Source organism: Symsagittifera roscoffensis, chromosome 10 (genome assembly GCF_963678635.1).
Source record: "Symsagittifera roscoffensis chromosome 10, txSymRosc1.1, whole genome shotgun sequence".
NCBI lineage: Eukaryota > Metazoa > Xenacoelomorpha > Acoela > Convolutidae > Symsagittifera > Symsagittifera roscoffensis.
This window is the reverse complement of record NC_087071.1, coordinates 8,185,616-8,198,671: the sequence shown is the minus strand read 5'-3', so window position 1 is coordinate 8,198,671 and position 13,056 is coordinate 8,185,616. Positions and strand designations below refer to the sequence as shown.

Here is a 13,056-nt window from a genome sequence, read left to right as displayed (position 1 = left end):
CCAAGGAAATTTGGAAAAGAACAATTTTATCTTCAAAAAATTTTCCAGCTTCTCTCTTTGCAGTAGTTAATCTATGTAGCACCACGGGCACTGCGTATACCATCCCGCAGTCACCTCTTTTTGCATCATCATCATCAAAGCCATCGTTGCAATAAACACCACAGATAATTTGTTCGAACCAACCATTGTATGGGCTATAAACTGCAACAATATTAATTTAGGACTGAATATTTACGAAGAACAACAAAAGGGTTTCGAAAAATGAATTTGAGTGATTGTATTCAATAGACAATAAAGAAAACAATTTGAGCAAAGCAAACTAGAAGAATCGAAGAAATCACCTGAGGAAAACTAGGAACGACAATACCACATTTCTTACCGATTCTTTGGAAGTTTATTGGCTAGAACACGTAATTCCAAAGCTGTTTTGAAACCGCTGCTTGTTCTTCTTTGCGTTGTAAGGCCTGGTGCCCGGCTTGACCAAATATGCTAGTCATACAATTTTCATATATGGAAAAATGTTACTCACACACTTTTCATGCAATTCTATAGGAACAGAAAAATGCATGAAAAGTCTATGATCACTAGTTTTTCATATATGGAAATTCGATTACTAGCATTTTCATTAAAAACGGAAAAAAAACTGATTTTTTTTTCAATTTTCTTGTCTCAAATTTTTTGGGATGTAATCGTCACCGCACACAGGTGACAAAAATCATGGTTTAGTCAAAACTAGAGTTACCAAACTTTTGACCGTTTGCATTTACAATTTACAATGCAATAAAAATGACCTGAATTGTATATTAGTTTTCTTACACAAATCATATGCTGAAAAGCATCTAACTTTTAATATTTAAAAAAAAACTTTTGAAATTTGAAATTTTAAATCATCAGACATTAATCAAGGCGTCCTACAAATTCAATAGGAGTTTTTCGCGTTTTTGAAAAAAAAATTATCGAGAGAAGCCGAAAAAAATTCAAATTTTGTCCTCGCACGATTATTTTATGCACACAAAAAACTAAATTTGGAAAACGTTTGTTTGAGTACAAAATTTGATTTGCGGTTAAAAAAACTCTGAAAAAGTAACTTTAAAACTACTTGGAACAATTTTAATTGTCGCCATCAAAAAAATGCTAGTCATACAACTTTCTTATATGGAAATTGTATGATTTGTTTTTTTTCTGTTTTATTTAGCACGACACAACTACTTTTTTCCCAAACAAGAAAAAAGTTCTTCGAAAAATTGATTACGTTTTTTTAGGAAAGTGTATGAAAACTGTATGGCTAGTGTTTTTTCATAGACCTAATTTTTTGAATTGAATGATTAGCATTTTTGGTCTATGAAGCCAACGCGAGAATATAAACTAAGTCTTTTTTACTTAATTTTCCAGCTATGCCGAGTTGAGAAAATTTAAAAAAAAAGTTGATACAGGATAGATCAATTTAATTTTTGTTTTGAAAAAACCAGCTTCCTCCATCGAAAAAAACGGCTTCGGTTTTTATGATAAATTTAACAAAACTCAATCGCTCCTGGTTTAATTGTATCAATAAAACTAAAGATGGGTCTCAAATACCCTAAGAGAAATATATCAAAAAAAATCGAAGTCGTTATTTCCGCAGGAATAACTTTGTTCTTTGAACGAAAATGAACTTGATCTATCTTGTATGGGTTTTTTCTGAATTGTCATAGTTCCACATAGATGGAAAATTTTTCAGAAACGACCAAATTTATATTCCCGGTTGACCTCCATCGAGCAAAAATGCTTATGATATAAAACCATATATGAAAAAAATTTGACTATCATTTTTAATTGGCGTTTTTGAAGTAGTTTCGAAATTTTTTTTTCAAATTTTTTTTTCAGCCGCAAATCGAATTTTGTACCCAAACAAAATTTTCCAAAAAAATTTACCCTAGCTTTCCCTCAGTCAATGTCAATGAAAAACATATTGATTGGTTCTATGCTTTTGACAATTAGTAAGCACGGTTATTCGTATTCTGGCAAAGGAGGTCGACCATGAAAATTGGTGTGGAGACAATCCGGGATTACAAGACCATAAAAAAATGAGCCAAGTTATCTCATCATCAAAACCGGGTCTAGCCAGCGGATATATCTGCTTTCCATCCTTTTCTTTATCTAACCCTAAAGCAAACAGACTAAGCGCGTTCAAAATGTGATACCATTGCTCGGGTTAAAAGAGTTTGCAGTGGAGTTTCTGTTCTACAAAAATTAAGAACAAATTCAAGCCTAGTAGTAAGATATTGATTATCACTCTATCCAACGCCTAGGTACATCGCAAGAAAAAACAAAATTGCTAACAGCCAACAGCAGCCGTCAGTAACCCCTGTCTATTAGCCTTATAAGCTGACATTAAGCAAATTGATATGTGATCTGATTCATAAGTGCAATCAAACAAAAACCCCACCCTGGAAACATCTTAAAACATCTTAGAGTATTTTTTCTATTCACATTATCTGATTAATATAAAATTTGGCATACGGACTAACTATGCTATGAACAAACTATGCTATGAACAAACATTATCGGATTAATATAAAATTTGGCATACGGACTAACTATGCTATGAACAAACATATTTGATCTTCATACTTAACCTTGTAAAATCATTTGTTACACCATGAACTTGATGCTTATGTGAGGAGGGGGAAAAGGAAAAAGAGCTCAAAAATTGTTTTCCTATTTTGTTGACACTGCAAACTAAGAGCTGCATATGAGAACCAAGTTGATGTAAAAAAAGTCATGCATGAGCTATTTTAAGATATAGCAAAGAGTTACACAAATTAATTCGAATCGTTGTATATATCAAATTAAGTTAATACAGACATGTAGCTTTAAAACATCCATTTAAGATGTTTTAATATCGACTCAATTTCATTTTTGGCATTAATTTTTTTATGGATATCAACATCAAAAATATGATTTAAATCAATTTAAATTGATTCAAACTAACTTCGTTTTTTCGTTTTGTTCGTTTTTTTTGCTCAGTTTATACAGACTATAAGATGGTTATGTTTTAAGTTTTTTGACTTTCGATTCAAACTGAAACTGAAATATTTTTATATCGTATGTTTTTTAATTGTTTTTTTTTTTGTGTTGAATTCCCCTAGTTATAGTTTGCTGTAGAAAACTCGAATCACTCTCTGATGCAACGTTTTCAGTACAAAACTTTGCTCACAATTCCTTACTTTGCATAAGTCCGACGAGTTCCATTTACATCAACTTTCAGGCACTAAAAGGGATATTTTAGAAGCCGTAAAATCTTTTTATAAACATTGTAGGTCGATTCAAGCATCTAAACCGGCTGCCATAAATTGATTTTCCCGAGTTGACCTCTGTAGACCAAAAACGCTAGTCATATAATTCCATAATTTCAGTCTAAGAAAAAAATAATAGCCATACGAGTTTCATATATTCTTGCTAAAATGGTGTCATCGAAAATTCGAAGAAAATGTAACTTGTTTTGGCCTACAATTTGGTGTATCATAACTATCAAAAAAAAAAGATTTTGTCAAAAAAATGCTAGTCATACAATTTTCATATATGCAATTTTCTGTACTTATGGCAAGGCATAAAAGTGTATGATTAGCATTTTTCCTTAAATGAAAATTGTATGACTGGCTTTTTTGGTCAACCCGGGTTGTCATTACTAGGCCAAATTGTGCACTGGATATGTGCACATTTTTGTGTCTCTATATTCCTGGATTCAACAGACAAGCTTTGAACATTTTAAAAAAGTGTCGGAACGATCAAAATTTCAACAATTTTGTAAATGAATGATCAAAGTGAATGATAGAACAAAAGAAGAACAAAAGGAGAGTCCGTGTTGTGGAATCCACTTTTAGTACACAAAATACACAGTTGGCCTCGCAATGAGTCATCCCTCTACAAATCGATTCAGATCAAAATAAATTTCAGGTTTAACAGTGGGGATGGGAGTTGGGGTTGGCTTTAAAGGGCTATAGTGTTACGGAAAAAAGCCCAACTGGAGAAAGGGCTTTTTATCTGTCTTACCAGTTTACACTTCACTTGTAATTATTAGTAAACCAAAATTAAAGCGAAATCTCCTCTAAACTGTAGTAAGTAGTAGCATTAGAGATTTTGTGTCTCCACAGGGGGTACAAGCCCCGTCAATGCACTCATTTAAGATCACTAAAATAGTTCTGCAATTGTAAATGGCGCAGTCACATGCAAGCTTTTGTTTCTTTCATTCGCTTAGACTCAGATACGTTTTATCTCCTGAACCTTGGTAGGGGAACTCATATTTTATCTTAGTTGCAGGTGGTAGAAAGTCTTTTTTTTTCAGTTTCCCAACCCCCTCGTAAAATAACAAAAAACAAAGCTATTCAAAAATTGTTCACAGGTCATTTCGCATGCAAGAAGCATAAAGTGGTTTAATGCTGACATGGTTTAATGCAATTTTTTACTTAAAAAATCATTTCAAATAGACTTTCATATAGTGAATTTCAGAAAAATTCAAGGAGGTTGGCAAAGAGCCGGTATAAGCACTTGAACTTATGTGTAGAGTCATGGTTAATTCAATTAGCAGAATGCCATCCTTTGACACCAGTGCTGTCCAGAATTAGTCAGCAAGTCATCAATTATGCCTGGCACTTCATTGTAACAAGTGCCAGAGTCTCTAGAGTTACGACAGAGTTTCTAAAACAAAAACAGCCGATCTTTATACATTGTTCGCCTGGCTTAAGAAATTTATGAAATTTTATGAAGGCAGCCTTAAATGTTGCGTTTTGCATTTTTCCCGTTTTGACCTGTCAGCTTGACAAGATAAAATACAGTTCCTATTCACTGTGATTTTACCGGAGCTTGAGGAGTGGGCTGCTATAATTGGAAAAGGGACGGGGGATTTAATTCTGCTCAGGGGAGGGAGCCCACACGCACAGGCAATTTGACAGTGAGCAAACAGCGAAAAAAAAGTCATTTTTTCGGTTTAAACCTGTGTCGTAAAACTCGGTTTCTTTGCTCGGCGACATGGAAAATGGGCTCTTTTCCAGCTCCCCCCTTTCAAAATACCGAGTTTTTTGTTTAGTTTACGAGTTATTACGGCTAAATGCGTGATGTTACGCTGTTAAGTATGAAGAACAAATTTGTTCAGAATTGTCGATTTGTTCACCACGCCAAATTTCATTGCATTATGACAACGTTAAATACTTTTCAAAATTGAATTTGAAAGGGGGGAACTGGAAAAGAGCCGGAAATGCAACAGCAAAATTTCAAGAAACCAAATTTTTTTTAAAGCCATTGAGTTGAAAATTTGCAAAAACCACGTGCTTGCCGTAAAAGATAGCAAAAAGTTTCACAAAATGCCTAGAAATTAAGCTCGAAAAAAAAATTAATGCAAAAAACGGGCTCTTTTCCAGTTTCCCCCTTTCAAAATATCGAGTATTATGTTTGTTTCACGTGTTATTACGGCTAAATGCGTGATGTTACGTTTTAAAGTATGAAGAACAAATCTGTTTAGAATTGTCAATTTGTTCACCACGCAAAATTTTATTGCTTAATGACTACGTTAATTAGACTTTTCAAAATTGAAATTCAAAGGGGGGGACTGGAGAAATGCCAAAAAACGTTGAAAAAGCCCTTGTTTCATCTAGCTGTTTAGAACTAATTTTAGTATCTTGATTTCCTTCAGAGTAATGGAAAGCTATTGACCTTTTACGGCCAATAAACAAAAAAACCCGAAAGTTAAGCCATGAACATACCTTTTCTCGTTCGATAAAAACTGGGTTTTTCTGGTTCATTTCATGCCATATTTGCCTTCAAGCTTGGAAAAAAATTCAAATTTAGTAAAAATTCAAATATAAAACAGTTGCTAAAATGTTATCAAATTTGATTTGAAAGCTTTAGTTTGTAAGATTTCACGGTTTTTCAAGGGTTATATTTTGAACAAAGATTTAAGCAAAATTTTGGATGATGCGTTTTCAATGTCGCCTAGTAATTAATGTTTTAGGAGAGCTCAAAAATCTAATTTGGTCGACCAAAAGCAAGGAGGACCGACAAAACTTTCTTGATAGTCCGTCTTGATCAAAATCTTGACTCTTTTTCCTTTTCGCCCCACCTCAGACGAGCTTCAATTTTTGAGTGTAACGAGTGGTTTTACGAGGTTGATTATGGAAACCAAATATGTTTGTCATGGCCTAATTAGTCTATATGTCAATTTTCATAACAATCAGACAATGTGGTCAACAAGTTTACTAGTAAAAATTTGTAGGTGGGGGAGGGAAAGGAAAAAGAGCCAAAATATTAGATCCTGGTTCACCCTAAGTTTCGAATGCATTTGATGTCCATACCTTGTCTCCAAAATACCCGCTCTTTTTAACTCCTAGTCGTAGACCAAACTACCTACACTTAACAACTCCTGGTCCAAGACCAAAGTACCCGCTCTTACAACTCCTGGTCAAACAGCAAACTACCCGCTCTCTAGAACTACTGGTCCAAGACGAAACCACCCGCTCTTTACAACTCCTGGTCCAAGACCAGACTACCCGCTCTTTACAACTCCTGGTTCGAGACCAAACTACCCGCTCTTAACAACTTCTAGACCAAGACCAAACTACCCGCCATTACAAATCCTAGTCCTGTTGTAAATTTCTTCCACATTATAATGTACAGAGCCGGTAGGTTTTGCCTTTCTCTTCACAACTCCTGGTCCAAGAGCAAACTACCCGCTCCTTAGAACCACTGGTCCAAGACCAAACCACCCGCTCTTTACAACTCCTGGCCCAAGACCGAACTACCCGCTCTTTAGAACTACTGGTCCAAGACCAAACCACCCGCTCTTTACAACTCCTGGTCCAAGACCAAACTACCCAATCTTTACAACTTCTAGACCAAGACCAAACTACCCGCCACTACAAATCCTAGTCTTGTTGTAAATTTCTTCCACATTATAATGTACAGAGCCGGTAGGTTTTGCCTTTCTAGATTTCGAATTCTAAAAGAACAGATCTCGGTTTCAAATTTCACAGTTTCGTAGATTTTTTGATTTGGTTGACGGATACATTGTTTTGGGACGTTACGACTTAAGTTACAATAGAATCTAAGGTTTTTTCAGGGTGGGTTATCAAGAAACTTTTGATCCCTCCTTTTTTGGTCAAGTTTTTTTAATATTTACTTTGTTTATGCATACCCATATTATTTTAGTAGACGCAGATTAGTTGCAAAATTTTTGAAACGAGGGATAGCAAATGATCTGAACTACCCTCTTTGAAAGTCTGAATTTTTAATTTGAAGCACCTACCAGTTTTTTCGGGTCTGCAAATGCCAGTTTTCATCATCCGTAGCCCAGACGGTGGAAACTGGCATTTTCAGATCCAAAAAAAAACGGGAAAGCGCACAATATAAAATTTCAGAGTGGGTACTTTAGAGCATTTGCTGTCGTTCGTTGTAAGACTTTCAAATTGTGTTAAACTCTAAATAAAATGGTCCTTAAATTTAGGCTTTTTGAGAGTAAGAGGCTGAGTTTGCGTTTAGTTTTGTCCACTAGTGGGTTATGGTTATTTCGTAATTGTTGGCGACAAGGTATGAACATCAAATGGCTTTGAAACAGTTTTTTTATTTACCATGCAAAACGTCGTTAAAATACAAAAAAAAATATTGAAACCCTTTGTCAAAATCGAAGTTCAAAAGCCAAAAAAATTTGGAAAAACAATTTTACCTTCAAATTATTCTCCATCGTGTCTCTATTGAGTAGTAACTCTAAGTAGCACCAGGAGCACTGCTCATAACCTCCAGCAAGCACTTCTTTTTGCATCATCAGGAAGGCCATCGTTGCAATAAACACAACAGACAATTTTTTCAAACCAAACATTGTAAAAATTTGGTGTTCGAACAAAGTAAAATTAGGACTAAATAAATAAGAAGAACAGTAAGAGGATTTCGTAAAACTATTTTTAAAGAACTATGTTTTTTGTTGAAATTGATTATTAGTTTTAAAGTGTGAGCAGAAATCAAAAGTCAAGTTGACGATAATGACTCATAGAAAAAATTTTCGGCATTTCGGGTCACATTTAAGCGGGAAAATGAAGAACAAACACTCACATTAATTGCCATATTTTCACAACGACGATATCGCGACGACGACACAGTTGTGCTGGATTGATAATAAGTCTACAGCTGTTTTGGAAATACCCGAATGGGAACTCAGAGTACTCAATAGACAACAAAAAAAACAATTTACATGTTATTTGCTTACGTGTTATTACGGCTAAATGCGTGTTGTTACGCTTTAAAGTATGAAGAACAAATCTGTTCACAGTTGTTGATTTTTCAATGCATCATGACTTCCTTAAAAAAACTTTTCAAAATTGAGTTCGAAAGGAGGGAACTGGAAAAGAGCCCTGTTTTGAATCCGTTGCTTACTCTTCGTTGTGTTATAATGCCTGGTGCCCGGGTTGACCGAATATGCTAATCATACAATTTTCAAATTTGGTAAAATTGCCACTCATATACTTTTCATGCAATTCTATAGGAATAGAAAATTGCGTGAATGGTCTATGATCGCTAGTTTTTAATCTATGGAAACTGTATGACTAGCAATTTTTCATAAACCAAAAAAAAATGATTTTTTAAATTTTTTTTCTCAACGAACTCAAATGACAAGAGCCATGGTTGACTCAAAAATAGAGTTACCGAAGGTTTGAACCTGTTTCATTTGTGACATTTTACAATGCCTGAAAATTGACCTTTTTATAATAGGTTCTTACACAAATCATATACTGAAAAGCAACAAACTTTTGAATTTTGGCAAAAATGATAATTTTCTGAAATTTGAAATTTTATATTATCAGACATTGATCAAGGCGTCCTACAAAAGGAATAGCATTAAGGGGAGAAAATGTGGTTTTTGAGAATTTTAAGCTATTTTCGCAAAAAGGAAGCTCCTTTTGTTCTTCTTTTGTCTATTAACTTTCTTTGATCGTTCCGTTTTTAACACGTTTTTAACACGTTTAAGAACTTTTCTCTGGAATCCAGGAATAAACAGACACAAAAAGTGCACCTATTCATCTTTTTCCTTATCTTACCATAGATTATACAGCAAACAGACTAAGCACGTTCAAAAATGTGAGACTATTGCTTGGGTAAAAAGAGTGTTCAGCGAACACTCTGATCAACAAAAAATGGAACAAAATCAAGCCTAGTAGTAGATATTGAAAATACGATATCGCTCTATCCAACGCCAAGGTACAACCGCAAGAAGAAACAAAAATGCTAACTTCGGTCAGAAGCCGTCGTCAGTCTTTGACCTGTCCGCCGTTACTTTTGAAACAATTCCTGAAACAACGATGGAGACCTACCCCGACGGTTGTCTTCGAAAGCGTGTAGCCAACGACGCCGTATACCGATTTTGTTTTTGATTTTCTTTTGTTTTTGATTTTGTCTCTTAACGCGGAGTATTTCCAGGAGCTCGACTGACGTTCAAATCATAGAGCTCAAAGCGTGGTTACTGTTCAAATCTATTTAATGCAAAAAACTACTCTTGCAATCCGTTACCGCTCACAGTTCTTCTAATGAGCCACAAAACAATAAGTAAATCCTTTTTTGATATGAAAGGTTTAAGCATATAAGTTACATGAAAAATCACCACGAAATAGGTTCAACAAACTTTAATCAGCTATCCTAGTTTTGCTTCAATTACCGGTTAGGTTTATGGCAAATAGATATATTGGAAAACTCGGTAATTTGACCTATAATTTTTTACTTTTTGTTTAAGTAAATATCTTGTTCTCATTTTTTACTTATTCTTATTTTTTTTACTAATTATTTAATGATAAAAACTAATTGTTAATTTGAGAATCAACAGTGTTTGTTCTTAGTTATGTGTCAAGAGAGGGTAGTAACTTAGTCCAAATGTATGTGACTCGACCAACTGTATTCAGCAAATTGGTAAAGGAGCCGATAGTAAAAATTTCAAATGTTTGTCTAGGCCAACTGTATTCTACAAATGTATCTATAATTCCATGTGAAAATGATAAAATTAACTTCCTTGGCTAAAATCATCAAATGCAGTTTATCTGCGTGGTAACTGCCAGTTACACTCTGGGTTTTCTTATGACAAAAAATCCTTGGTTAGTGTTTCGGTTGAAACACAAAATTTCGAAACAATTTTTTTTTCATTTATGGAAAAAATGCTTGTCATACCATTTCATAGTATGAAAAAATGCTTATCATACAATTTCATTTAATGGAAAAGATGCTTATTTTGCTATTTTCATACACTTACCCTTGCTCTATGAAATTGTATGAAAGAGTACGATAAGTTATTTTTCACGTATGAAAATTGCATGACAAGCATTTTTGTCAACCCTGGAGGCAACAATTCGTAACAAAGGCGACAATTTGTATTAAGCGACAATTTGTTACAAGCGAAAATTCGTAACAAGCTATTGGTAAGTAAAATAAGTTTACTCTGTGTCGCTCTGCTGCGCTTACATCCGGCACGAGATGAATATTGCGCGTGAGTCAGTGTTCCCCGCTTAAATTACTGTTACGAATCGTCACTTATTACGAATTGTCGCTTGTTACGAATTGTCACTTATTACGAATTGTCACTTATTACGATTTGTCGCTTGTAACGAATTGTCGCTCGTTACGATTTGTTGCCTGTTACGAATTCTCGCCTCACGATTTTTAGGCCAAAAATATTGAGCAAGTCGAATAAAAAACCGATAGTAAATTAGTCCGAATGTACATTTAGGGCGACAGTGTACAGTGAGCTGAAGAGTCTGTACGTGCAACATGCATGTAGGGAGTACCTGGTGAATCTTCCCCTTCTGGAACTGTACTGTGGCTATGGGGATGCAAAAGTGCCCCAGTTGAACACTGTCAACAATTTCCTAATGGGTGAGCAAAATTGGCTCTTTTCCAACACCCAATCCCCTCCTTCGTTCCATTTTCAGGGTTGAAAAGTTATGGAACGTTTTCAAAATGCAATGAAATTTTGCAGTATTTCCATACTCGTTTGCTCTTCAAACTTTAAATCGTAATATTACGCATTTTGCTATAAAAATACATACACAGCCATAAAACAGAAAATTTGAAACATGTAAGGTAAGGGAGAGAAGCTGGAACCCATTTTGCCCCTTTTTTTAGTGGTAAGGGGTTCACTATGTGAGCATCAGATTCTGTAGTCGATCCCCTGCCATGGTAATGATAGTAGTGTGTGAGTACGAGCTCTCACTTGACCTCTAGCTTAAGGTTTACCACAACCTGACTGATTTCAGATACAAAAGTGATACCAAGTGAACGTTTTAGACGAAAAAAAAACGTCTTTTAGTCGCAAAAAAGGAGCTCCGCTCAACAAAATAACTCAGTCCAGAATGTGGGAAAGTTGGAGCAACCAACTATTTTTAGTTAGACTGGATAGCTTTTCATAGATCCTTTTCGAATCGCAGAAACCACAATTATTATTATTCATTGGCCCTATAAAAATGGTGGGGGGGGGGGGGGGGGTTATTGGAAAGTGTGATTGGCAAAATGTACTTCTTCTTGGTAAAATATATGGACTCTTTTCCACCAGTCCATCATGTCGAATTTTTGTGTTTGTTTTGCAATTTAAGAGCAAATTTGGAAAATTCCTCGATGTAAACATGAAATGAACTGGAGACATCAATCGATAGGCAACTCTTCTTTCAGGTAATATTTCAAGATTTTTTTTCAAAGTTTTTTTTTCTGTATCGAACAGAAGCGGATTTAGGGGCGGGGGCGGACGCGTCGACTCCCAGGAATTCGACCCCCTGCCGACCCAAAGGGTCCTCCTTTGTACTAGTTTGGTTCCCCTTTATACCATTTTTGGGCCGAACGGAATCTAAACTTTTTCTAAAGGCGCCTTTGGCGCAAATATATATCAAATTTGAGGGGAAAGCGCACGTCACATGCAGCACAAACAATTCGGCCAAATGAGAGTTTTTTAGTGCTTTGGGAGAGCTCAGAAAATCAGTTCGGTCGACATTTTTGATTTTTATGAGAAAATCCTAGATCCGCTCCTGGCTGTAAATATTACTTTTTTCCCTTCTTATAAATAAAATGATTTAGTATAAGTCTCATTAACTGATTGACCACCCAAGAAGAATATCATTTTGTTATGTTAATTTTTTTTGCTTGTAGAGAAGACTGGCTTCTCCCTCAGACCTGTTGCCGGGTATCTCTCCTCCAGAGATTTCCTCTCTGCCCTGGCATTCCGCGTGTTCTGCTGCACTCAATATATTAGACATGCCAGCGACCCATTCTACACTCCAGAACCGTGAGATTTTTTTGAAAAAAATTTAACGATATTGAAAATTTGATCTATCTAAAAATTTGGTAAATTTCGAAAATCATATATTAGTTTCTAAGAGCTCGTCTTGGTCCAGAAAAGGCGCAAAAGATAGTTCGTAGTTCAATTTTCACATAAAATTTATTACGTATTGAGAAAAAATATGTATAAAAGTATATAAACAATCACATCACCATTTTTAATTCAATATACTTCAATTTTTCAATTTTTAGAGACTGTTGTCACGAGCTGCTTGGTCACGTGCCCATGTTGGCAGACAGGACCTTCTGCGACTTCAGTCAGGAGATCGGACTGGCCAGTTTAGGGGCATCAGATCCAGATGTTGAGAAACTGTCCAAGGTACACTTTACATTTTCGAAGGTTCTCTTCTCTAGTCAAACCTCTAACTATTATAAATCCATCGCCTATTGTTTGTTTTATAACTTATGTTTTTGAATGTTAAACAGGAGTCAATGTGTTTTTTTTTTTAATTTTCCGACGATCATGAGATCAAAAGCCTTTAAAAGTTGAAACTTCGCAGAAATTGCTGCCTACGTTGGGTCTTTTTGGCAATTCATTTGAACTCAGAAAATGCATTTGGTAAATCTTAAAAAATCCGTATGTTTCTGATTATAATTCGATTCACAATTTTCAAAGTACTTAAAAGGTTTCATTTCGACATCAGATCTTTGATCACTCTCAATTTTTTCTCCACTATTTCCCTATTTTTTGATATTGGCAGCTTAACATTTTATTTAATTAACTGT

The 13,056-nt window shown here is 35.1% G+C and overlaps 1 protein-coding gene across 1 annotated transcript in view; it reads left to right on the top strand.

Annotated features, from left to right (window-relative positions):
• LOC134855208 (tryptophan 5-hydroxylase 1-like) overlaps window positions 1-13,056 on the top strand; it is a 53,382-nt gene that overhangs the window by 19,123 nt on the left and 21,203 nt on the right. Inside the window, exons 9-11 of the mRNA XM_063871659.1 lie at window positions 10,733-10,878; window positions 12,142-12,277; window positions 12,523-12,649. Of these exons, the coding sequence (XP_063727729.1) occupies window positions 10,733-10,878; window positions 12,142-12,277; window positions 12,523-12,649 (409 nt within the window). The remainder of the gene's footprint in view (window positions 1-10,732; window positions 10,879-12,141; window positions 12,278-12,522; window positions 12,650-13,056) is intronic.